General features: G+C 46.2%; 1 protein-coding gene across 1 annotated transcript in view; it reads left to right on the plus strand.

The window, feature by feature from the left end:
- Nucleotides 1-23812, plus strand: part of SLC1A3 (solute carrier family 1 member 3) — a 78291-nt gene that overhangs the window by 22343 nt on the left and 32136 nt on the right. Inside the window, exon 3 of the mRNA XM_045848202.1 lies at nt 1228-1365. Within this exon, the coding sequence (XP_045704158.1) occupies nt 1228-1365 (138 nt within the window). The remainder of the gene's footprint in view (nt 1-1227; nt 1366-23812) is intronic.

Genomic DNA, 23812 nt, shown 5'->3' on the forward strand with positions numbered 1-23812 from the left:
AACTGGGTCAACTAGATTTTCTAGTCACATAGATCAGACCCTTAACTGGAGTGTCACAGTATGTAATCAAAACATAGATACTTCATGGTTGCTGTGGCCCAAGAACTGACATTGGAGTTGCAGTGACAATTGAAATGAACTTGTGTCCCATTTCATAAGAAGTTGGGATTGTTCAGTTTCCTTAAAGGACAGTTTGCATTCTTTGGAATAGCTTTGTGTTTACCCAGTATTCTCTCTCCATCCCCTAACCAGTACCTTCTAGACAACTCAATACTTCTCTATAACACACATTTTAGTAACAGCTGTGCCAAAAAAAATTTGAATATATTTACAATAAGGGAATAACTAAATTTTCTAGGGCAAGGAAAGCAAATCAGGGAAATAGGAGAAGGAGTACACGTATTCAATACCTTTGTTAATTTCCAAACATTTCCAAAGATAGCTTGCATAATTTGATTTACATATAAAGTTATTATTTTAAAAATATTTTTTAAATTTCCAAGAGCAGAAGGATAATTAAAGAGAAAATTGCTTTTTCTTTCCCCTAATTTCCCCTAAGTTTTTAGAGAAAATTTTTGGGGAAAAGTCTCTGCCCATTTTGCAGTCTTCTCTTGCCAGCAGCTAACAAGTCTGTACAATACAGTTGCCAAGGCAACACTGAGACCATGAAGACAGAAAATGGGGTGTGCAGGGAGGGAAATGATGAAGATGGATTAGCAGTGTGAATAAGAAGAGTTTTTTTTAATTGGAAAAAAAATAAAATGATACTACCCTTTAGAAGTGTTCATGCCAGCTGTTCTAACACCCACTGGTATGAAGGATCTTCATTATAACAAGGCCTTGATTGCTGTGTATTGCCTTGTTCAGAGATACATCATTCTCTGTAGTGATGTCCCGATCTTGGGAACTCTGTACTGAGCTATGTCAAAATTGATTCCACTGCATTCAAGTTAGGCAAAGAAGTTTTTCATTTGCTAAAACCAGGAAAAGTAGGGGTTTTTTTCCCCTCTAAGTTCTACTTGAGCCCTGGACTCAGCCAGACCCCTCCAGTCTGACTGATAACGAAGGCAACCCCTTCCTCTGCAAACAGCACAGATATCTGTTGCTTAAATAAATCGACTCTTTTGTCGGACAGGCACGGTCCCCGGGCAAGCATTGTGCTCATTCTTCTAGGACTGTCACTTCAGTTTCAAAAAAGACTCAACTTTTCTTCTTTTCCCCCCTCAGGTACGATCCTTGGATTTGCGCTCCGACCATACAGAATGAGCTACCGGGAGGTGAAGTACTTCTCCTTCCCCGGGGAGCTCCTGATGCGCATGCTGCAGATGCTGGTGCTGCCTCTCATCGTCTCCAGTCTCGTCACAGGTACCAGGCAGTTCTGTTATAAGTGTGCTCGAAGATTGCTTAGGAAAACGAGAGCTTTAGGTTTCTGCTGGATGCATGCTCTGTTCTAGAAAAAAAAAGTCCCTTCAAAATGATGGAAAGGCAGCTTTAGTAATGCATGAATGATAATAACTTGTATTTTACCAATCACAAGAGGAAGCATTTAAACAAATATGTAATCTGGTCTGCCTCCGTACGAAAGAGGCACCCTGCTAAACACCACACTACCCGCCTTCTCTGACCACAGCGATCCGGTTGACAACAGCGTACAACAGGTCTGTTTTCTCACCCTCTCATCCCACCCAGATAGCATCTGGTTGGACAGCCTATTAGCTATTGATGCAAGAATGCTTGTTCTCAGAGCCACCAGGACTTGAGCGGGAGCCTTCTTGGAAGCCTCATCCAGAGGTAATGCTCACAACACACTCACCAACTCTGCTGCCACCAACACTGCCTTTTCCTGGTGAACCCGCATGATTTCATGTCCTTCTCCAGTTGTCCCCCCCACCCCCACCCCCATTACCTTTTACGCCTGTGGGAGAAGGGGGAGGGGGTGGGAGATTTTCCCATCCTGATGCTTTGTCAGCTGACACTCGGATTTTCAACGAGGGCAAACTTGGCAGGATAGGATTCTGTTTTCTATGACAACAAGATAACAGTTTATGCCTGCGTGGGACATGGTTAGTCGTGTGTGTGTGTGTGATCGCTGAACACAAACGGAGCCGAGAAGTTGCAGGAAAATGTACCTGTATGCTCCTTTCTGCCCACTCTTCTCCTTCCCCACAGCCCACCTCCGGGTTAGAGGAGGAATGCCAGCAGGCTGGTTTCTGCATCTGGAGCCAGAGCCCAGACCTCAGGGACTACCGACCCTGCTCTATCCCCCACCTTTGGCTCACTGTCCCCGCCTTAGGCAAGCCGCTCCACCTCTGTGAGCCGGCTCTGCACATCTCCTCCCCTCGCAGGGAGTCCTCAAGGATATGTATGCCCTCCTTTCAAGACCTGTGCACAGTAAGAACTCCATAGTACCACTCGAAAGTCATGGAGCAAAAGTCTAGGTATGCTTCATGCCTTAGGGGACTGGCTATTACTTGGACAGAAACTATGTCAGATTTTTCCTTAATGCCTGGCTGCTGGCTTCCACTTGCCCAGGTCTTTAAACAAGTGATTGCATGTACAGGAAGCTCGCACGAGGGGAAGAACTGACCATGAAACAATTGTGCAGACAGGAGGTGGGTGTGGGGGGACACTGGTGTTTGAAACTGGCCTGGCCCATTGCAGCCTCAGTTCTTATCTTATCACAGGGGCTAGATTAATGCTGATGTGAGGGCACAACCTCATTTTATTAGCCATATGCTGCCATTTTACTGGGAAACAAGTTCTTTGTGGGAAGCAATTAGAGGACAGAACTCACAGCACCATTCTTTGTGGAGTAGGAAGTCCCGCTTCACCATCCCACGGCTGGCACCTAAATGGAGTCCCTGCACTTCTCCGGAATGCAAACAGAGGGGGTCCTGGATTCTTTATCCTATCTCTTCAAGGGTGAGGGTCTGTGTTTAGAGGTTTCCACTCTCTGGTAATTGTGCTAAAAACCCCATGTTACCCCCTATAAGAGGAAAGGTCTCATTAGGTATCATTTGAGGAAATGTCATTAACACTTCCCTTTAGTAGCAATCCTGGTTAATGGTTACCTTGCAGTGGGATTTCCTGGTGCTTTCTAAAACTTAACACACTATGTTTTTTGAAGGAATAAGAGAGTTCACTGAGTAACTTTTGCAGGAAAAACTACTGTGATGCAATCCCTTTCACGTGGTTAAAAGAAAATTTGTGGGCAAACCTCAGAGAAGTCATCAATGTTTATAGCATTGTTGTTAAAGAAAAAGGAATTATAAGCTGCAAACAACCACTATGAAATGAGCTTCTAAAAAGTAACCTAATCCCAAGTTGGGAATGCTGTCGCTTGGGACCATTAAGAGAGTATCAGCTCCTTTCCAGGACTGTGTTAAGACAAGGGGCGTAATTATTTTGTTTGCCAAAGGTCTTTTTAAGGTGTTGGTCTCAAAGGAGTAATTTCCAAGCTACACAGCAATTTAGACACTTATGATTGATTGGGATGCATGGTTGATTCAATCAGAATTCCCTTCAAAGTTGTAAGTTCAGTGATTCTAAACCAAAGTGGGGTGTGACCCAGGCAGAATGAGAAGGAAGGGTATTTCTGCAAATTACACAGATCCTGGAGGATCCCTGGGTATGTTGGGAGATGTCACTAGCAAATGCGTTGCCCCAGAGAGGGTCAAAGTCGGGGTTCACTATTGTAGAGTGGAAAAGCAAACTCAGATGCCTCCAGTGGCCAAGCAGGTGACCTCTATATATGAAACTGTCATTTCAGGCCACTGTTTGTTTTCCTCCTTTGCTAGAGTCATGGGTACAGGGGAATATTTCTCTTCAGCAGGAAAAGTGACATGGACAAGTGTGATGATAAGTGAAAGGTGACCCAGCTTGCAGAACAGAGTAGACACAGGGAGGCAAGGAGACTCTTGTGACCTGAAAATGATCAGCTCCGGCCAAATGTTTCCATGCGCCAACAAGGACCGAGTCTTCTCATTTTTTCAAGAGGATCCAGAAACCCAGAACTTTGAAAGAACCTCTAGATGTTCACATGCTGATACAGTGAACAGAACACGGCACTGCAGACCACGTCTGCGAAACAGAGCACGTCTGCAGACCTAGTGCATCCCTCAGGCTGCCAATGTCAGGGCGCGGGTTGGAGTGTCAGGGCTGAGGAACCGAGAAACGTGTGCCCCCGCCAGGCTCGTGCGGGGTTTCGTATGTCGCCTTTCCCACTGTTGACAGGTCCGTGTCAGAGCTTAACTCAACACAGAACAGCTATCGGACACCACGCTTATTGCTCTCAAAACAAACAGCCATTGGAAGACCTCTCCCCTCCGCCCTCTGGGTTTCACCACGCTGCATCATAGCTAAGCTGGTCTTTTTTGGCACCGGACAGGAACGCCAGAGTAAGAACTCAGAGGTCACACCTTCACAGAATGTATTTCCCAGTAGGACAGTGCTCGACAGGCATGGTGCACTGAAGTTCCAAAGCCCCAGGGTGCGTGCTGACAGACACAGACATGAATGAAACCCTTATCGCATTTCTTGGATTAGGCATTTGGTCTTAGAAGATTCTGTCCATTTCATGGTACTAAAGTCACATTTAAGCTCTGAGACACCTGAGCTAGGTGTCTGTACCTGAAACACCGTGTTCGAGCTGTGGCTCTGAAGCCCCTGCCAGCCATGTTCCCTTCTTCCTGGACCTGAGAGTCGAGAAAGCATCGGTGGTGCGTGTGAGCCTTCCAGAAGCTGCCAGAGAGGCCTGGGAGAAAGCCCCATGGCTGCATTTGTAACTTTTTGTTAAACAAGAAGAGTACGTCTGTGCCAATCCACCACAATAAAATAGGAGTTTGGCACACATTCCTATTGATTTGGTCAGGATAGACAGCCCAACGAGATATTTCATGCCAGCAACATGAGTTGGTTTGGCTGGCCGTGTCTGATTAAATTCCCTAGATAATAATTAAATCTCGTTTCAGGCCATGCTGGGCTGTCATAGTTACCACCTCCCCTAGACTCCCAAATCTTCTCAGAAAACTAGTGCCTTCTCCTTTTCTCATTCTAACTGAGCATTCCTCCCGACCACTCACCAAAAGGGAAGTCCTTTGCGTCTCCAGCTTTCTGGAAGGGGCGGAGGGTCTTCACTTTTGACAAGCAATCACCGTGGGGTTGGGCAAATTGTAAGTAAGAGGTTGGTGGGGGGCCGTCAGCAGCAGCAGTGGAAGGAATGGCCGTGTCCGGGTAAGGCGCACTGGAGGCAGGGTTACGACATGCGTGACGTTTATCTTCCAACATTCACTCCTTCATGCCAGACACCCAGCTGGGCACCGGGATACGCAAACAGAAAGGTATCGTCTCCAAGAAGATGTATGTTTGGATGTTGGGCAGGGAGGGGGAAGCTTCCCTGCACCGCTTAAATCACGCGATATAAGTAAATGCCAATTTCAACTCGAAGGGAGGGAGTCTGGCGGGTCCTCTGTCCTCCCAGCAGAAAAGAGACAGTTTGATTGATTTTAAGAACATGATCCCAAATCTGATTTTTTTGAGTCATGGCATCTCCATCACTTACTGAAAATATTCTTTACATCAACATACACTTCTTCTAGTGCCTCAGGTTGTTATGGGAAATGGATGCCCCCTGTTCCTTGTCTTGCGACGGAGATGATAACAGGAGATAATAAACCGCGGTGGAAGTCTAGAGGATACTGTTGGCTGGGACCTGAGCGGGGCTGCAGGTGTTGTTGAGGTGTTAATGCCCGCGAGCACCAACAAGACTCTGTTTTACCTGCAACCCAAAGGCCTGAAAGAGAATCGGGAAGGACGACTGGGACTGTGTGATTTAGGATCAAGGAGGGGTCTCTGCACCCCCAGAACAAATAAATACCATTGTATTCACTCCGGGTTGGGAAACAGGGATCTAGTCCAGCCTCGCTTCCCAGTCATTGTTCGGCTTCTGCCTAAACATTTCCAGGGATAAGAGGTCTTGGGAACTCGTTTGTCCCCAGAACCCTCTCACGGTTCTGTTTTGCATCCAAAATGAAACAAACACATTTTTAAAAAATCCAACAAAATGAAACACCTGCCCGCCTGGAATCCCTGCTCCGTGGGTCTGGCTCCGAGATGTGTCACCCATTCCTCAGGCAGCCTCCTGTGACGGAGACTTGACTCGACTTGAGGCCGACAAGCTGTGGTCACCGGCCAAGGGCTCCCCTACCCGAGAAGGTGAAAGTAGAGACGATAGGTGGACCTCCAAGGAGGACCCTCGGCTTCCGAAAAAATGACAGTCGCAGTAACAGTGCCATTTTTCTCACTTCATTTAACACAAGACGGCAAAAAAATGAGCTCGACAATTCTTAATTTGTGGACATGTGAAGGGTTTGTTTAGGACTTGCCAAAACTTAAGAAAAACTTGATTTACTAAACTATTCCGTGCCTGGCTCCAGTTTACAGCGGAGGCCTGTGTGAAATGCTCCAGGCACTTCTGTACAAGAAAAGGGACTGTCAACTGTCGATGTAGCCCCTCTTCCCCACCCGTAGATTTTATTGGAGGAAGAAAAAAAAACTGGAAAGTATCTGTCCTGGGTGGGGAGGAGGTTCTTTGTGCCTCTCTGTCATTCTCTGTGAAATGAAGGTGAGTGCAGTACCTACGCCATGGGGGTGTTGTGAGGATTTGCACCTGGAACATAGTACCTGCTCGGTTAGTGGTAGCTACTGGCAGCAAGAGCCGCTGCAGTAAGACCTGTCCTGGCAGTCCACATCGCATACACGAAAATTCTGGGGCAGGTAGAGAGAACTCCGTTCAGGGGTCTGTCCCTAAGCCTCCTATTCCCATGCATCTCATTTGTCTGTGGTCCTTGAGGCGATGACATCCCTATTAAGGAAACCAGAAGTTCATCAAGTAACCACATGGGAGCCAGAGAATTGCTTCCTCACCACTGGAGGGGACCGGTCTCTGCCCTGCAGTATGGGGTGTGATGACCTTACCACCGCTGCATAAGTCTAAGTGTTATCTTTTCTTATCCAGCTTCCCCACCTTCCCTGAGAACGGCAGCCCCAGTGTGCATTGTAGCACCTGGAGTCGGGGAGGCAGCAGATTCCACGCACTGCTCCCCCGCCGGGGGCTGAGCCCTTCTCGCTCACTGCAACCTCAGACAAACTGAGTCTGTGTCTCAGCCCGTGAACGCTGATCCTGGCAGCCTGGGAATGCGCCAGAGGGAAGCTCTAGCCCGGCCCGTTTGAAGCCAACTGGCTGGTCCTTCTCTGTCTTCTCTCTAGTGCTACTCAGGATCCTGGGAGGGGAGGCCCAGCGATGCCCATGCGGAGAGGGAGGTTGTAGGGTAAGACGGTGAGACCCGTCTGCGGGGTGAGGAGGCCACCTGGCTTTTTCACATCATACAAGAAAGGAAATCTGGGGAATTAAATGCTTTTTTAAAATTTTTCTTCTTTTTTTAAGTGGATTTGGCTTTGGTAAGGTGTAGGCAGAGTCATTTAATTCTAGCTGTCCTGGGAAGTATCTGCCTTTCCATTGTAGACACTCTAATTCAATGAGCATCCCCAAGGTTTCTGTGGACCGGCCACTTTTCTGGGACCCGAGGGTCCCAAAAGGAAGAAGTGAAGGTCACTGACCTCATGGAGTTCAAGGTCTGGTGGGGACATAGATTTGGGATTGCAGCAGCACAGGGTCAGGGTGACCCGGGCAGGATGGGCGCCAGGGGGGCCCGAAGCAGGACACAGGCCACGCCACCACCCCTCTCCCTGACTCTGGTTTCCCACCTCCCTAGTGAGGGGCCGCTCTGTCAGCAAAGGAGGGGGTTTTGTTTGGTTTCGGTTTTCCGTCTTGACTTGCTTCCCTCACACCTGCCTTTTTCACCATTAAATGCAGTAAGAGCTGGGGTGGGACCCTGTGAAGTGCCCAGCAAAAGTCACCTGCGGCCGTGAGGCCTCCCAGGTGGGGAAGTCAGAGAGAAGAGGCTCCTGACGGGGTTTCAGCCCCAGAAACGTGCCCTTTTGGACAGGAGCCACTCAGCTTTTAGGGGGCGAGCCAGGCGGCGGGAGGCTGCCTGGGCAGAACTGGAGCCTGGCTCCCGGCACCCAGAGTGGGGGTCCCCATTCCAGCACGCCAGAAGGTGGCCGTCAGCTGCCACCTGCACGTTCCATCCTCAGTTAGTCTGCGCCCTCTAAGGCCCGCCAGGGGTCCCCCTTGCCCCTATGGAGCAATAGAGAACTACGGCTCTTCAGATGCTTCAGGAGGGCACCTGAGCACAGCCCAGGTGTGCCCATTCTGGTCACGTGCCCAACTCCCCTAGGCCCTTCGCCGCCCTGGTTGCGCTCCCCTGCGCCCCTTTGCATTCCCAGAATTGAACCCAATGTCCCAGATGTCACATGACTGCGTAGGGATGGGGGGCCTGGACCCAGCCCTCTGCGAATACCAGCAGGGATTGGGCCAGCCATTGTCTAAACTGCCGCAAACCATTGGCTCAGAGGATTTCAGCCCATGGTCACCTAATCCCTCAGAATGGAACATTTATGGGGGAAGAAATTTTTCTGGTAGAAATGGCATTGCTCTTGAGTTGAAAGATCAGAAGGCCCAGGCTCAAGGGTCCGTGTGAGATGAGACTTTGCAGAAGGCTGGGGCCCGCGTCACTTGGGATTTTCTTATCTGCAAATTGTGGCCGCTTCGAGTTTGCCTGTGGTTTTGATCTGCTCTGGTTTGAAAGCAATTTCTGAAATTTTCTTCAAAAAGGAAAAAGCCAAAACGGAAATGTTAAAGCTTCCTTTAAAATTAGATTATTCCCTAAGAAAGATAAGATTTTACCAACTTGGTGATTTCCTTCAAGTCGCTGTTGGAACCGCAGTGTTGGGAAGAGGTGCTTTCCTTCCGTGGATGCGGTGGCGGTGGCCCAGAGACCCAGTTGCCTGATGGATTCTGACGAGCCATTTGTGCATAAGGACTAGAAGCGGTGGGTGGCGGCTGCGGGCAGGGGGTGCTCCTGCAGGAGCCACCAATGTATGCATGTCTAGCTTCTGGCAAATTCTCACGTGAGAATTTTTTACGGCCTGATTCAGATCAGTTACACTGTGTGGGACACAGCCCTCGGGGTCCGCTACACACCCACCCCAGAATTCTTCGATTGGCCTGAAGCAACACTTGGGAATTGGTGTTTCTTTATAGTCCTCCAGATAACGTTACTGTGCACCCAGGGTTGAGAGCCACCACTTGACAGCTTTTCTGTCGCTGTTGTTCTTTGGGGTGTCACCACTTTGTTCAGGTCCTTATTAATTCAGATACCCTCTCTCCCAGGAAGCCTTCCCTGGCTTGCTTCTGGCCCCTACTAATACATGCTTCCAAAGGAGTAGCTTCATTCTTCCATACAGTTTTCTTTAAAGTCATTTAAATAAAAAGAGTGCTTACCATTTGTGTAAGTAAAACAACATAGAGAACACCAAGCAAACCACGAAGCTACTCCCACACACACAGAGATACCAATCTAGTGACTCAGATTCAATGGACTCCCGCTAGGGGACCTGCTGATCTCAGAAATTACTGGGAACCTGCACTCACTGTAAAAGACTTCTCTGTGTCTCATAAAGTCGAAGAAAAAGCTGCTGGAGTTTCTACCAGCAGCAAAGAGACAGGGACAGACAGACACACAGAGAGAAGGTTCCACAGCCGGACAAGGCTTTCTGTGACAAGGTCATGGGTCGTATGTTTCCAGGGGACAGCGCCCCGCCTTCCCTGTGTTCCAGGTGTAGTGGGCGCTTCAATAAGCAGAAAGGGGGTTTGGGGGTGGTGGTCTCTGCTGGGGGATTCATCTGCCGGGATGATCCAGCCAGTTGTGCGTCTGGGTAGAATCTAGGTTTCTGCAGATTCCTTTCTCCAGGCAAGATAAACCTCTTGGTAGCTTCCTCGTGGAGAAGGTCTTCGCAATGATCTCAGGGCCCCAGGCTGCACGCGGGTGCCCTGCGCACGTCTGAGCTCGTTTTCTTCGCTGACAACCTCGCCTCAGTGGGACTCTGCTTTCCAATGTTCATTTCCTGCGCTTCCGCATACGGGAGAGAGGTTTTGCCACCTGTGTATTTACTTTTTTAAACAAATATATGAGTTTCCATCTGAGTGTTCTTTGGAGGGAATACACTTCCCCTAATTTACTAAGGGGACTTCCTCTCACAGGGCATTGGATTAAGAGTGGCCAGTCCCCGCACTCTGTCTGGGGGCAAGTGAGACAGTCAGAAGGGGCTGCTGGCTGATCTTTTGGGGTGAGTTCTACAAGAAGAGCAGGACGGTGGAGGGCTTCCTAGATCCAGCCTGTAGAAGTGACTTCCACATCACCAGGACTTGTCAGTATCGCATTACTGCGTGTGTGTGCATACACACACACACACGCACACGCACACATGTGCACATATACATACACAATCTTGTTTGACCTGTGATATCCCTGGGCCCCTGCCACACATACGCCCCCTCCAACAACTGGATTATTTTAAAGCAAACACCAACTGTTTCATTACATTTCTAAAAGCAAAGGCAACATAAGAGAGGTGTGATATGTTAAATGATTTTAATATGTTTTATGTTTTCTTTAATGTCCTCACATACACACACACACACACACACACACACACACTTCAACAGCTGTCAGTCACTTGAAGAAGGTCTTGCCTAGCGAGTTCTGTACTCTCCATTTCTGGCGCCCACGTCCCCCCACCACTGCATCCTCTCGACTATCAACACTCCCCTGCAGCCCGAGCATGACAGGGCTTTAGTAGGAAACAATGCAACAAAGTGTGTATGCTGTGACATTTGGGGACACAACGTGCCATTATGACACAATCTGAGTGTGTGTTTGTGCACACATAGCTGTATGTGTTTGTTCTTTTTTCCAAAGTCCTGCCAACTCTAAAAAGTACTGTGGTCTGACCGTGCCTCTGCTGTTGGTGATTCTTCTCGAACACACAACTGTTCTAGAATTGGTTCCTGTACTTTATAAGGTTTCACAACTCGATGGTTTCTAGTTAAGCTGTAATTTGAGTGCATTGTTCTCAGAGGTGTTTGTGCTGAGAGCTCAAGTTTTATTATTTTGAAACTATCTTCCTGGAAATTTATTGCAAAAATTTCCCCAAATTGTAATATAGTGATACATACAAACCATTCGTACTATCAGCATACCTAACCTACGCACACTGAGTATTTAAGAAAAAAATGGAAATGTGAGGAGTTTTTACACTGGAATCTTGGAATCTACACTTGACGACATCCCTGGGAGCGTTCCTTTGGTGTGCACCCCAAAGACAGCCTTAGGGACAGACATCAGTGCTGTAGTTCTTACACATATTTAGGAATAAAACCAAAAACCTATAGCACTGCTCTAGGTGCATTAACAGTGCCTGCGTGTTGGACTCTATGTGCCATAGAGACACATTTACTGTGAGGTGATGTGGCTCATGCACAATGTAGGAGCAGAACGACAGGCGCACTTCCGTGAACCGCGCACACTGTGACATCCAAGCATGGTGGACAGTTTCAAGGTCTCTGATGTCAGTGAGGTGTCCTATTTTGTAGTTTTCAAGTCTTTATCCTACCATTCAGGTCAGCAGAAGGCAGGAGAGGTTTTAAAAACTTATCGTAAAAAACGTATGAATTATGAGAATTCGTTCTGCTGACTTTCATCTATTCCCGTTTTCCCTCTGAACGGGACACACAGTGTCATTTTTTGTTTTAGTAGGAAGTGTTTGGGTTGAACTTGCAGAACACAGATGTTCTGTGGGAACATGGCTTGAAGTCACTGTGTAATTTCCGTTAATTAAACCTCTGAACACGAACTTAACAGCTACCAGCGAGGTCAAGTGCCTGGAAAGTGCCGTGCACGTCACAGAAGCACGTGTTCCTTCTGTGAAAGGCGAGGACGGAGCGATGCGTGTCAGACTCTCAGCGTCAGAGGCACTTCTTACCCCATCTCGCCATTCGCTGCTAAGCTCCTCTTGTTCCTTGGGATGGTAGAAACCTATCTGATAGTAGAAGGAGAGGCTCTCTCGTTTATGCAAGGGCCCGAAAGCTTTTTCTTGGAACTGGTGGACAGGTTTATCTTATTTCAAGATTGCGCTTATTTTTTCACAGCTTTATGGAGATATAATTCACATGCATACAATATAGTCCTATTAAGTGTATAATTCAATGGCTTTATTTGAAGTTGTGCATCCATCACCACAATCAATTCAAAACAAACAATCTTAGCTGTAAACCCTGAAGGACCCCATTCCCCCAGCACAAGGCAAATGCCAGTTTTCTTTCTCTATAGATCTGTCTATTCAGGACACTTCATAGAAATAGAATGATACAGTATGTGGTTCTTTGTGACAGCTTCTTTCAGAAGTTAGCATAATGTCTTCCGGGATCATCCATACTTTTGCATGTATTAGTATTTCATTTGTTTTTTATGGCCAGTTGTGTTCCATTGTGTGTGCATACCACCTTTTATTTATCCATCCATCAGTTGGTGGACATTTGGGTTGTTCCACTTCTTTTTGGCTGTTATGAGGAATGTTTTCTATGAACCTGCGGGACATGTGTTTTTATTTCTCTTGGGTATATACTTTGGAGTAAAATCGCTGCATCCTATTGTTTAACCTTCGAAGAACTGCCACACTGGTTTCCAAAGTGTGTGCAGCATTTCCCTTCCCATCAGCAGTGTCGGAGGGCCCTAATTTCTCCCCGCTCTTAGCAACACTTGTTTTTAGTCTGTCTTTTTGGTTATAGCCATCCTACTGGTTATCTAGGAGACGCCATCTTAGTGGTACCTCACTGGGGTTTTGTTTTGCATCTCCCTGATGGCCAGTGATGCTGAGCCTCTTTTCAAGTGCTCATTGAGCGTTTGTGTGTCTTCTTTGGAGAAACGTCTGTTCCAGGGGTGTCCAGCCTTTTAGCATCTCTAGGCCACCCTGGGAGAAGAAGCGTTATGTTGAGCCACACATTAAATACACACACAATAACAAAAACTGATGAGCAGAAATAAGGTTTTAAGTAAAGGTACGATGTTACATCAGACTGCATTCTTGGCCCGTGGGCCGCAGGTTGGACCCTATTCGGATCTTTTGCTCATTTTTTAATTGGGTTGTCTTTATTATTGAGCATTATATGTTAAAATTAGCTTCTTAAATGCTCTAAATATTAGACTATAACAGTGATGACTATAAGCTTGTCGTAAATCAGAGTTAGGGTCACTCTTGAGAAAGATCGTTTACTGGGATTATGTCCTATTATAAATAAGCACTCTTAAGTTCTTGTTTCAAAGTATAAAGCAAATGATACAACAATGGTAAAAATGACTACTTCTATAATATTATATTCTTTCGAAATAAAACTTCTCCCTCCCTGCCAAAAAGGAAATAGTTGGATGTCATTTTCTAATACAGTGGCATTTTGTTTGTCTTTGTTGTAGCTTTTACCTGTAAAGACCTGTGTCTTAGCTAAACTTTTAAAGTTATAAGATGTGTACTTATATTTGTACTGGGTATTGGGTACTGGGTATTTCTACTTACTGTTGTACTGGGTATTATAATTATGCATGTTACATTTCTAAATGGTAAAATTCAAATATTAAGTCTTTGGCTATACTAAAATAATTGTTGTAATCCTTTAAAATGTAGATATAAACACATCAATTTTAAGTTTTTGGTTCATTAAAATACAATGTGTTCACTTCTTTAGTTATAGTCAATAAAAATAAACATAAGGCAGATGACACAACAATATGCATGCACTTAACGTTTCCGAACTATACATTTAAAAATGATTAAGATGGTAAATGTTATGTTTTTTTACCACAATTAAAAATTTCTTTCAATGAGCTAGATGCAATATTTTCAGGTCAAGTCTCTTGAAAGGGGCATTCCAAGGGGTGGTTTGCTCATCGATGTCACCTCCCGTGGTTAGCATTTTTACACAAAGCTGTGTGAGGACAATCATCATACACTGCTCAAGGCCCCTGGCTTCCTCCCGATTTTCCCCCTCGCTTTCCCTTTCAGAAATGTGGCATGCAGATACTTGGGTTATCCCGAGTGTTCATTCCTGAGGACGGTGATCAGATCGTCTCTCTCAGCAGAGACCTTCCTCAGGTACCCCTGTGGTTTGCCCTGAGGAGGTGGTTGGGGTAGGGGTGGGGGGAGTGACAGGAGGAAGCTGAAGCTCATCCCAGGTCGCAGATGCTAAAACTGGAGTGCCCCTACAAACCCCACTGCTGGGAGGTGCATTTCAGGGGCTCTGCAGTGGCCGGGTGCATCTCAAGGTACAGAAAGGTCCCGTGACTGAAAGCGGGGCTTTCCCAGTGCTGATGAACTAGACAGATGTATTATGTCCTTTCACTGCGAGCTCTGCTTCCAGGTCAGTTATTTCCAACTCAGAAAGAAAGTAAATGTTTGCTCTCCTTAGGTGTCTGCACCTGAGTGACTGTAAGAACAGCCCCTCAAGTTGCATTCTTTTAGGACACCCCCTTGTTAAAGCACTAGCTAGACCTCAGATTCCGTTCTTGAACGCTGCACCATCGAGGAAAGACTTCCACTGCTTTCTGACCCTTAGTTAGAGCCAAAGTGAAGCTTGCAGACCGACCATTCTCAGTAATTTGGGGGGTTTTTCATTCTGCTTCTATGTCATGTCTGGAAACCCCAGCAGTGAGTTTTACTTGACGGGCTATTTTATCGTGGTACTGATTATTGCTAATTTTTATGCCTGAATATGGCTAGAGTCCAAGCAACTTCTTGCGTTGATTGTTGACATTATCTTACAGGTATCTAAGTAATGCACAGACTAACTACAAGTCATTTCTTTGTGTAAGTTAGAGAAAGCCCCCGAAGACTTTCTGGTGTAAGCTAAATGTAAGCCACTGAAGTGTCTTTAAAGAAATGGGACTGTATTGGTAGGGAAACCGAAGACAGCTGGGTCTTCTGAGGTTGATGCCAAGGAGGGCAACACTGGTGCTGGTGCCAGAGGCAGGATGGATCATTGTCTGACAAAGGAAACTCTGGGATTTTAAAGAACCCTGATAAAGTACCACACAGACTGTCCTCAATAACAAGGGCTGGCTTTTTTTCACTAACAATTGGTTTCCTCTGTTTATTTTGCTGTTTCAGATTATCCTTTCTGTGTTGAAATCCACACAAGGGTCATAACATTAAAATCCTCAAAAAAAAAATAACAAACTATCCCAAGCTTTTTGGAAAACTGACTATTGCAGATTGCTCAGTAATGTCTGCCCCTTCCTCTGTGATTGGACAAAACCGCACTCTGGTATGTGTGTTGGCCTTACTCTTCGGCCCTGTGACTTGCCTTTGGGCGCTCAGGGCCAGCCAGTCCGCTTCAAGTGCAAGCCTCATGAGGGCAGACAGTGCGTCTCCGCTCTGATCAAGCTTTGTAGTCGAGCTCCTCAATAGGTTAGAGTGCCACCTGGTGCAATGCAGCTGTTTGCGCGTGTTAACAGCGACAATTTAACCTCCCTCCTGGGCAGTGGGGTTTGGATGTGAGAAGGAAAGCGATTTTCAGCATCATATTTGTGGTTTCTTTAAAGGAGAAAGTTCTAACAAGTGGTTTCTAAATCTTTGAAAACGTCTTATTTCAACATTTCTAGTTCAAGAGTACTCACAAATAATGCTCAATGGGGTATTTTTGAGGGGGAAAAAAGATTCCTTGAAACTTTGCGGGTACAAGTCATTCCTGCCTCTGTGGCACTGGCGGGATTTTACAAGTACACTGTTCCTCCTCGTGCTATTAGGATGTCAAGTTCAAGTCAGAGGTAGAATTGGCCCCATGGTAGGTTTCTCATGGAAATTGTCTCTGTCCACAGCCCTGTTGTCACTAGCCACAATGTATGTATTCTAGTGAAATGAGATCCCATATGACACCACTTTATAAAACACATACTTGTGAGAGTTGTAATGGAATTAGACTCCACCCACCTCATGCTAACACATGAGAGATGCAGAGAATACTTCGTGATTCTGCACAATTAAGTTTTAGGTTTTCACTGCTTTTTTAAAAAATTACCCTACTGGAAATGTGTAGGGTTTTTTTGTTTGCTTGTTTTGGTTTGGTTTTTTGCAGTTTCAAGTAAGAGTCTAATGTGATCATTTTCCTCTTGAAATACTCGAGGAGGCCTGTGAATATTCAACAAACACTCTCTGTTAACCAATTTCTGTTTTCAGCTACATGCCAGTCATAATGCAACTTATTAAGAGGACTGAATGAAATCATTTAATCATTTTCAATGTACAAAAGGCAAAATTCGCTGCCATGAACTTCTCAGGAGCAAAGCATATCTGATCTTTCCAAATAAATATTTTCATTTTTGACATTCAATCAGGATACGCTCAAATTCAAATATATCTTTTGTTAAGTAGGATGTTTCTTTTGGCATTCAGAATGATTCCAAACTTTGTTCAGAAAAGAGAGAAGGAGAGATCAAGTGTATTAAAGCAAATTTTATCCATTTTACTTCGGCACGTTACTCCTGCCAGCCTGCCCACCGGTCTGCTCACACCGAAGAGTACAGTACATGTAAAAACCAAGAGAGAATCAGTGATCCTTTCATGGAAAGAGGTTTTTGTCAGCACCAGGAAAAGGCAGATTTTGGTCAAATTTGACTGGAAGACTATTTTTCTTAACAAATATGCAGACTCCAGTCCTTCTTTGTACTTTCTTTTTACAACTGAAGTCAGTTTTTGAGAAAAGGCAGCAGTTATAATCACGATACTTTAAAGAGAGCAGGTTTGTTTATTGCAACTTATCACATTAACTTCAAGGCTTGTTCTGTTTCTTGTTTTTAATGTATCCCAACCACTATGCGGAGGAAGCTGAAGGAGGCTATGGTTGCTGGGAGTTTGTAGTGAGTGTTGTAGGGTTCTGTTATTGGACCACCCATTATTTCCTGTAGCATTATAAAGTGGGGGCTAACATAAGCTGTTCTGCACTTCCATGTAATCACTTAGAATTTTCTTTTAATTAAGGCATTAATTAGCATTAAATTTACCACTGGTTTGTATTTATCCTTTGGGGCGGGGCAAACACATAAATATGCAAGAAAGAGTATTTTATCCTTCTGAGCACTTCTGTTATTATTTTAAAAAATAATTGTACTGTCTCAATGTTGAAAGGAAGTAAAAAGGAGTTGTATGTTCCATTATTTTATCTACAGGCAAGACTATGCCACTCTGATCAACAAACTTTAAGTTTAAAAACTTTAACTTAGGAACTCTTCAAGGAAAGTTGAGATTTGTGTCCATGAGCCTCTCTTACTGATGACTAGTATTATTTGGAACACAAACTAATTTGAGCCTGAGAAATATACCATTTTTGCTCCCGTAATTAGTCCGACCTTTGGACGAGCTCTGAATGCATTCCGTACCACACCCCACACGGCCTTCTCTGCAGAGTGCAGGAGTCTGGCTCCTACACGCTTTGTTTGCCCCTGGGAGGTATGTAAGGCTCCGGTGGGCTTTGTTTACACAGTGCGCTTGTAGGATAAACCCTCCGGCCTTCTTGTGACACGGAGCTACTGACGCCAACTTCCCACATGCACAGACAGTCAACATCCACACTCAAGACGTGCAGCCTCCTTAGCAGAGGCCTGAAAAGGATTTGTTGAGGCTCGAAGCAGGCCCAGCGTGTGACTGGCCATGACAGACAGCGGATCCTCACTCCATTTTTTCCTTCAACCGCACACATTGTGAAAAGACTCAGCTGAGGAGTGTGTGTACGGCTTGACGTCTCATGGCTGTACCTGCATTAATGACCTGGGTGGTTCGAGGGTTATTAAGATGTCAATGAAAGAAAACAAACAAACAAACAAAAAAACATGCAAAGAAAAAGAGCACAAATATACTTTTTTTTGTACTCCATATAATGAACAGCCCTACTTGTATAGTTTGGCTATGTTCTTTCTGTGTGTTTGATTATGAAAGTCACAAGTCTAGCCTAGCTGAATGAATTTATCTGATTGGCTCTTGGGTAAAAGACTCTCTGAAAAGTTAATTATGTCTAGCACAAAAGTGGATAATAGATTAAATTCCTGTTTTTAGTCTTCCCAAAGGAAAACACAATCTTATCTTCCTTTGGTTGACAAGATCAGAATTGGAAAGTGAGCAGGGCTCTAGCCTTTCTCCAGCTTGTTTGTCTGTTAAAAACAAAGATTTTTCTATCTCTTTCAGGAAATTTTTTCCCAACAAATTTCTTCTAAAACAGTTCTTGACCGTGTTGAAAGACAAGGTACAATATATACAGTTCGCGTTGAGAAAATACCCAAAAGAGAAGTCTAAATCAAGGCTTCTCAAAATTTTTCTAGTCCCACCACACTTGAGTGATAAAAAGCACTCTTTTTAGCAAGTAACAGTAGCTACCTTAATCTCTCACTTTTGTTCTTACTGATGTGGGGAAGACAGAATGTGTATAGTTTAAAAGGACTCTAAAGATTTTTCTGAGACCCTGAGGCTGATGTGCCCCACTCCCCAGCCCTGGAAGGAAAGGTACCTTTCCAGTTGAGAATAGTTGTGTGAGTTTTCTGAAAATAAAGAATTATAAAATACTCCACATGGATTACATCAGTGCATTTAAAATTTGATTCAGACTCTTAGGAACATTGATTTACTTACGGTTCACTTTCAGGAATAAATTCCTGGACAGATGTGAAAGTCAAGTTTGGGACTGTCGGTCTACCTCACTGTTTGTATCAGGCGTGTTCAACTGTTAGTGTAGAGGCGGGTGGGGAAACTAGATTAAACGTTGAGTGGACTTGTCCACCGTCTCTACCTTGACCTCCAGCTCCAGGATGAGAGTGAAAGCCTTCTGTCGTAGACACGGGATAGGGAGTTCCTACAGTCTGGGGAGGAGACTGGTTTGTGTTGCAGTCATTTATGTCTAAAAAGATAAGGATTCTTTTCCCTAAATATGATCATAATCTCTATTATCACTTGTTTAAAAATGAACAATAATCCCTTCATAATATTATCCAGGCAGTTTTCAAAAATCCCCATTTCTTTTTACCTCTCTCTTTTTAGTTTGTTGGTTTGAATGAAACCACAGGTGGATGGCTTTACTCATCCTTTCAGTCTCTTCATCCACAGGCTCTTTCTCTTCCTCCTCTCTCTCTTTCTCTGTGTCTTCCCCACCCTTTTCTCCTGCAGTTTGCTCCCCACGACCTGGGTTTTGCTCATTACAGCTCCCTACTATAGCTTAGCATCTTTCTCTGTCCCTAGGATCAACTTCTTTACACCCACAGAAATTCTTTTGTTTCAAAAGGGGAGGAAGCCGCCGGACGAGTCACTAGGTGTATGCTTACCTGGAGCTGTCTGCAAAGCATGCTTAGAGACCCACTTCCCGCTTCATGGTCCTAAACCCTTCTCCTTCCTAGAAAGGACCTGCCGGCCTCTTTCAAGGTGTGAAGATTTTTACAGAGCCGGCTCATTTTGATGAAGATGATGAGTGCATGTGGAACAAAAGTAAATTCAGCTATTTAGATTCAGAAAGAGTAGGAAAACGATTGAAAAGTTGTTTTATACATTAAAGGACATGTAGAAACTAGGGGCTAAGCCAGGAGCTTAGCCCCCTGCTCTGACTCCTCCCCTATCCCCAGGCTGGTTGACTTGACCTCCTCAGCCCTGACCTCTGACTATGGCCGCTGCCTCGCCCTCGGTCCACACAGCAGCATCTCAATTCAATTCTGCAGCAGCAACTCCCTTGCCAGTCCCCACGCCAGCCCCCATGCCCACCCCCTCTCCCCGCAGGGACTTGCCCTTTTCCAACCTGCTTTTTCACGTGAAGGCTGCATGAACTTCCTCAAACTCAACTCGGAGCTTACCCCACATTGCTTTTGCACTCAAGGTCATGTCTCGTATGGCTCCTGCTTCTCCCTTTCCATCTCACTTCTCCCCACACCCACTCATGTCTGCCTGGACTCTTCTCCAGCCTCTGCCCCTGAAGCCCCTCCCCTTTACCCTCAGGTCTTACTCTGGATGTCACTTCTGTCAGGCAACCTTTTGACCCAGGAGGTGTCCCCACTGTGCTCCTCCATCTCCTCCAGCCAACTACAAGTTTCGTGAAAGCAAGGGACCATTTTGCTTGGCGCTTCATCCTCGGGGGCTGAAACAATCATTTTCTGAGATCCCAGAGAGTCTTCAGTTATTTTAGAAAGCGTCACGAAAGTCTCCACTTTCATGGACAATCATATGATAGGCTGCCTAACATTTTTCAGAGAGGCTAACAAAGGTCCGGCTTCTCCTGAAACTGTTACACTGCTTCCCAGTGCACCACCAGACCAGAGGAGCCGCTATCTGGACCCTTGACTTAGAGAAATATCGCACCCTACTGCCAATTTATGCAGTTGGCTTATTTTTTTTCTTCTTTTTAAACAGGCAAAGAGCTTTGCCATGCTTTTTCTGGAAAGATCACTGATTCAATCTTTCCGTTAATATTTGGTGGAGTGCCTGCTAAATCCACGGCATGCAGTTCTGCCCTGGGACATGTGTGCCTTGAACACAGTGAGCATTCCAGGGGCGTTCTCTGACTGCTGGCCAGTCCGCCTCCCTGATCGGCATTTCTGGATATGAGGGAAGATTTATCTTGGCACCCCTAGCTCCAACTGGTATGCACGTGCACGCACACGCACTCACACTCACTCCGTATTTTCTCCCTCGGGGCCTAAGATCGTCTGTTCAGAGTTCGGAGAGTGAGTTTCTACTGCAGCAGAGAAGCTGGCTCTTGGTAACTTTCAAGGGGAGAAAGGGCATCTTTCCCTTCCCTGGAACTGAGTACAACAGCTTAAAAATAGAACAATGTGTGTTTGGTGTTTTCCTTTTCCCCTCCGCATCAATAACAGGTGTAGAGTTACAGACACAAAGAGGTAGATTCACGTCTTCTGCGCGCCTCGGGAGAATTCCCAGAGTTACCCAGGAGCGCGATCTGGGCCTAAAACGTTTCATAAAAAGAAAGTAACCCAATATAGCTCTGTGTTACTAACACTGCTGGGTCACATGGCTTCATTATCCTCCCTGTACAGTGACCCTAGGGTCCAGATGCACAGTGGGAGAAAATGTCACCCAGACTGATTCCTAGGCACCAGAAAACAAAGGACAGTTAAAACCCCTAAAAGTTGAATTAGAGAAACTAACATGTGAATTGCAGGCTTCGGACTGGCTAGGGCAGGGGTCTGTGGGCGGGCACGCTTCCACTGGAGAGCGTAGGTACAGCTTCCGTAAACCGAAGGTGAGAGGTCAGATTGATTTGCTAGCTTGCTTTCTAATGCCTTTTTTCCTTCTGAAGTTGTAATGTGACCTCTTAGAAGCATTGACCTCACAAACACTTTGTGATTCAATTCCTAGCTTGTCTGCTTTGTGGACTTTGGGGCATGTCCGTGATTAGTGATTAGTAACTGGTGTTAATGAAGAAGTTCACACTTACTGTCAGTTTGCAGAGTGGAAGGAAGTGGCATCCCCTGCCGGCACACTTCTAGGCAGCTGCTTGCAATTCTTTCTCATTCGCTCCCTGAGAAAACGGCTCCTAATAAATTTGAACAGATGCTAGGCGTTTGGCAGTGTTGCAAAGGGTACTAGTGTTCAAATGTGGGGCTCCTTCATGTCTCATAATGAAAATTCAACAGCTTCTATGCCTTCGATGTGTTCCAGTGTTCGCATAAATAGCTAACGCATGACTCCACACTTACCCCTCAGGAGTTCTCCTAACCTATTTATTGGTTCTGACGCCACCGCTACTAAATCCTTGGCTCTCAAAGTCCAGCTGGTAAACATGCACAGGCAGATCCAATTTGGCACTAAGTGGGACTCCTTTCTAAGTGAGCTTTTCCAGTTGCCCCTGACAGCCAAGTCAAGCGTGGCCGGAACTGGAGCTTATCGGTTATTACAGTTCCCCGAGCCCCCCCTCCAGGGCTCCTCTCTTCTCCCCCCGCCCCCATATGTGTCCCCCATCCCAGCCCCACAACGTGGCTCACCCAGCCCCGCTGTGCCTGCGGAATGCTGCACTCCCCAGGGGCTGAGCCCAGAGAGCAAGCCCTGGGTTGTAGTTCCGTCTACAGCCCTGGGCCTGGCACACATAGTAAGTGCTCAATAAATCGGTCTCAAATGAGCCAGAAATGATTATCAATGAAAAAACCAAAAGTGGTCACGTGTTCTTATTAATCAGCTTTAACTCCAGAAGACAGGACCCACTTCTGAGGGGGTTCTTACACCCCTCCAGGGCTGTTAGGGAAAAGAGAGAAAACTGGGCACCTTGGAATCCGCAGTGAGTTGACTAGACCGGTGGACATGTCCTCAGGCCTCAGACACTCCGTGGTAGGGGAAGGGCTGGGTTTGTATATCCGGCAGCCCAGTTCCCTGTGAAGGGCGATGCCATTCATCTCGCTTCCTTACACCCCTTATCTCCCTACTTGAAATACTTGACATTTCTGCGGGTTGGAGAGTCAGTCCACCAGCATTCCTGCGGCATTTACAGGGACTGTGGGTTCACTTCTCAGGGCTCCCCTGCCCCGCTCCCTCTACCTTCCCCGTCAAGCCCTGCGGCAGCCCTGTGCTTCCCCTGCACACGCAGGAAACAGGCCCGCAGCATCTGCCCTCTGTCTCCACACTCCACTCCCTTCCTTGTCCCCCCTGCGCTGTGCTCTGGGGCGTGCACGGCAGCTGCGGTTATTCATTCATTCATTCCACGTTGGGCTCCTCCAGGCGGCTGGGCTAGGTGCTGAGGAAGGAAGTCACAGAGCAGTTAAACCACACAGACTCCAGGCCCTGGATCTCCCCACCCCGCCCCCTGCAGAGAAATGAGGTGCTCACATCTGCAAAGTAGAAGAGGGGCCAGCAGGGAGGGCAGAGCTAACGATCAAAAAAGGGGAGGCTCGCTCTGGCTGCTTTTCCTTGTGGTAATCCCTGTTTGGATCTTAAGAACACAAACTTTGGAGCTATGAGACTCATTTCTTTCTTTTTTAAAAAATACATAATCTTTATTAAATTTTTTCCATTACCATTTAGTCCCCTTATGTCCCCCTCCCCACAGCAGTCACCACACTGTTGTCCATGTCCATGAGTCCTCTTTCCTTTTTGCTCAGTCCCTCCACCCTCCATCCCCACTAGCTGTCATCTGCTCTCCATCCTCCCAGACTCATTTCTGTGCCAGTCTCAGCACTGACTGGCTGTGGGGGAAATCGCTTCGGCATTCAAGGTTCATTTTATGGAGTGGACTTAATATTGGTGATAGTAATAGAACATTTGTCATCCATGCCACATGAGGACCCCAAAGGGAGCTCAGCGGCAGTCATGGCTGCAAGCATGGTTATGAGAACCATAGGCGCTGCACTGATGTTAGTGATAATGGCCACTCTTATACTCCACTTCAGTGCTGTAAACGTCAAGTTCAAAGGCCCTTTTGGCCTCCTTGCTGGAGAGTGTCAAGGGTCAGGCCTGTCCTTGCTTGTGCACCTGGGGTCTGCCTAGAGAGGATCCTTTCCTCAGTCCTGGCCCAGGCCACGTGAAGGCGCTCTCCTTGACCAGGCCTTGGCCTTGTCACCAGTTGGAAGCCTGTTTCTCAGACCGTGTTGCTTGTTACTTCGCCTCCTTTCGGCTGACTTGCTACTTCCTAAGTCACGCTCGCAGCAGCTTGTCGGTATTTCTAGACAAGAAAGCCACTTGGGGATGGCCCTGAGTAAACAGTTGGAGTCACTCTATTTTTCTCTTTTTCTTTTTTTTTTTAAAGATTTTATTTATTCATTTTTAGAGAGGGAAGGGAAGGAGAAAGAGAGAGAGAAACACCAATGTGCGGTTGCTGGGGCCCGTGGCC

The sequence above is a fragment of the Phyllostomus hastatus genome, unplaced genomic scaffold (genome assembly GCF_019186645.2).
Source record: "Phyllostomus hastatus isolate PE091 unplaced genomic scaffold, TTU_PhHast_1.1 phas_contig_58, whole genome shotgun sequence".
Taxonomy (NCBI): Eukaryota; Metazoa; Chordata; class Mammalia; order Chiroptera; family Phyllostomidae; genus Phyllostomus; species Phyllostomus hastatus.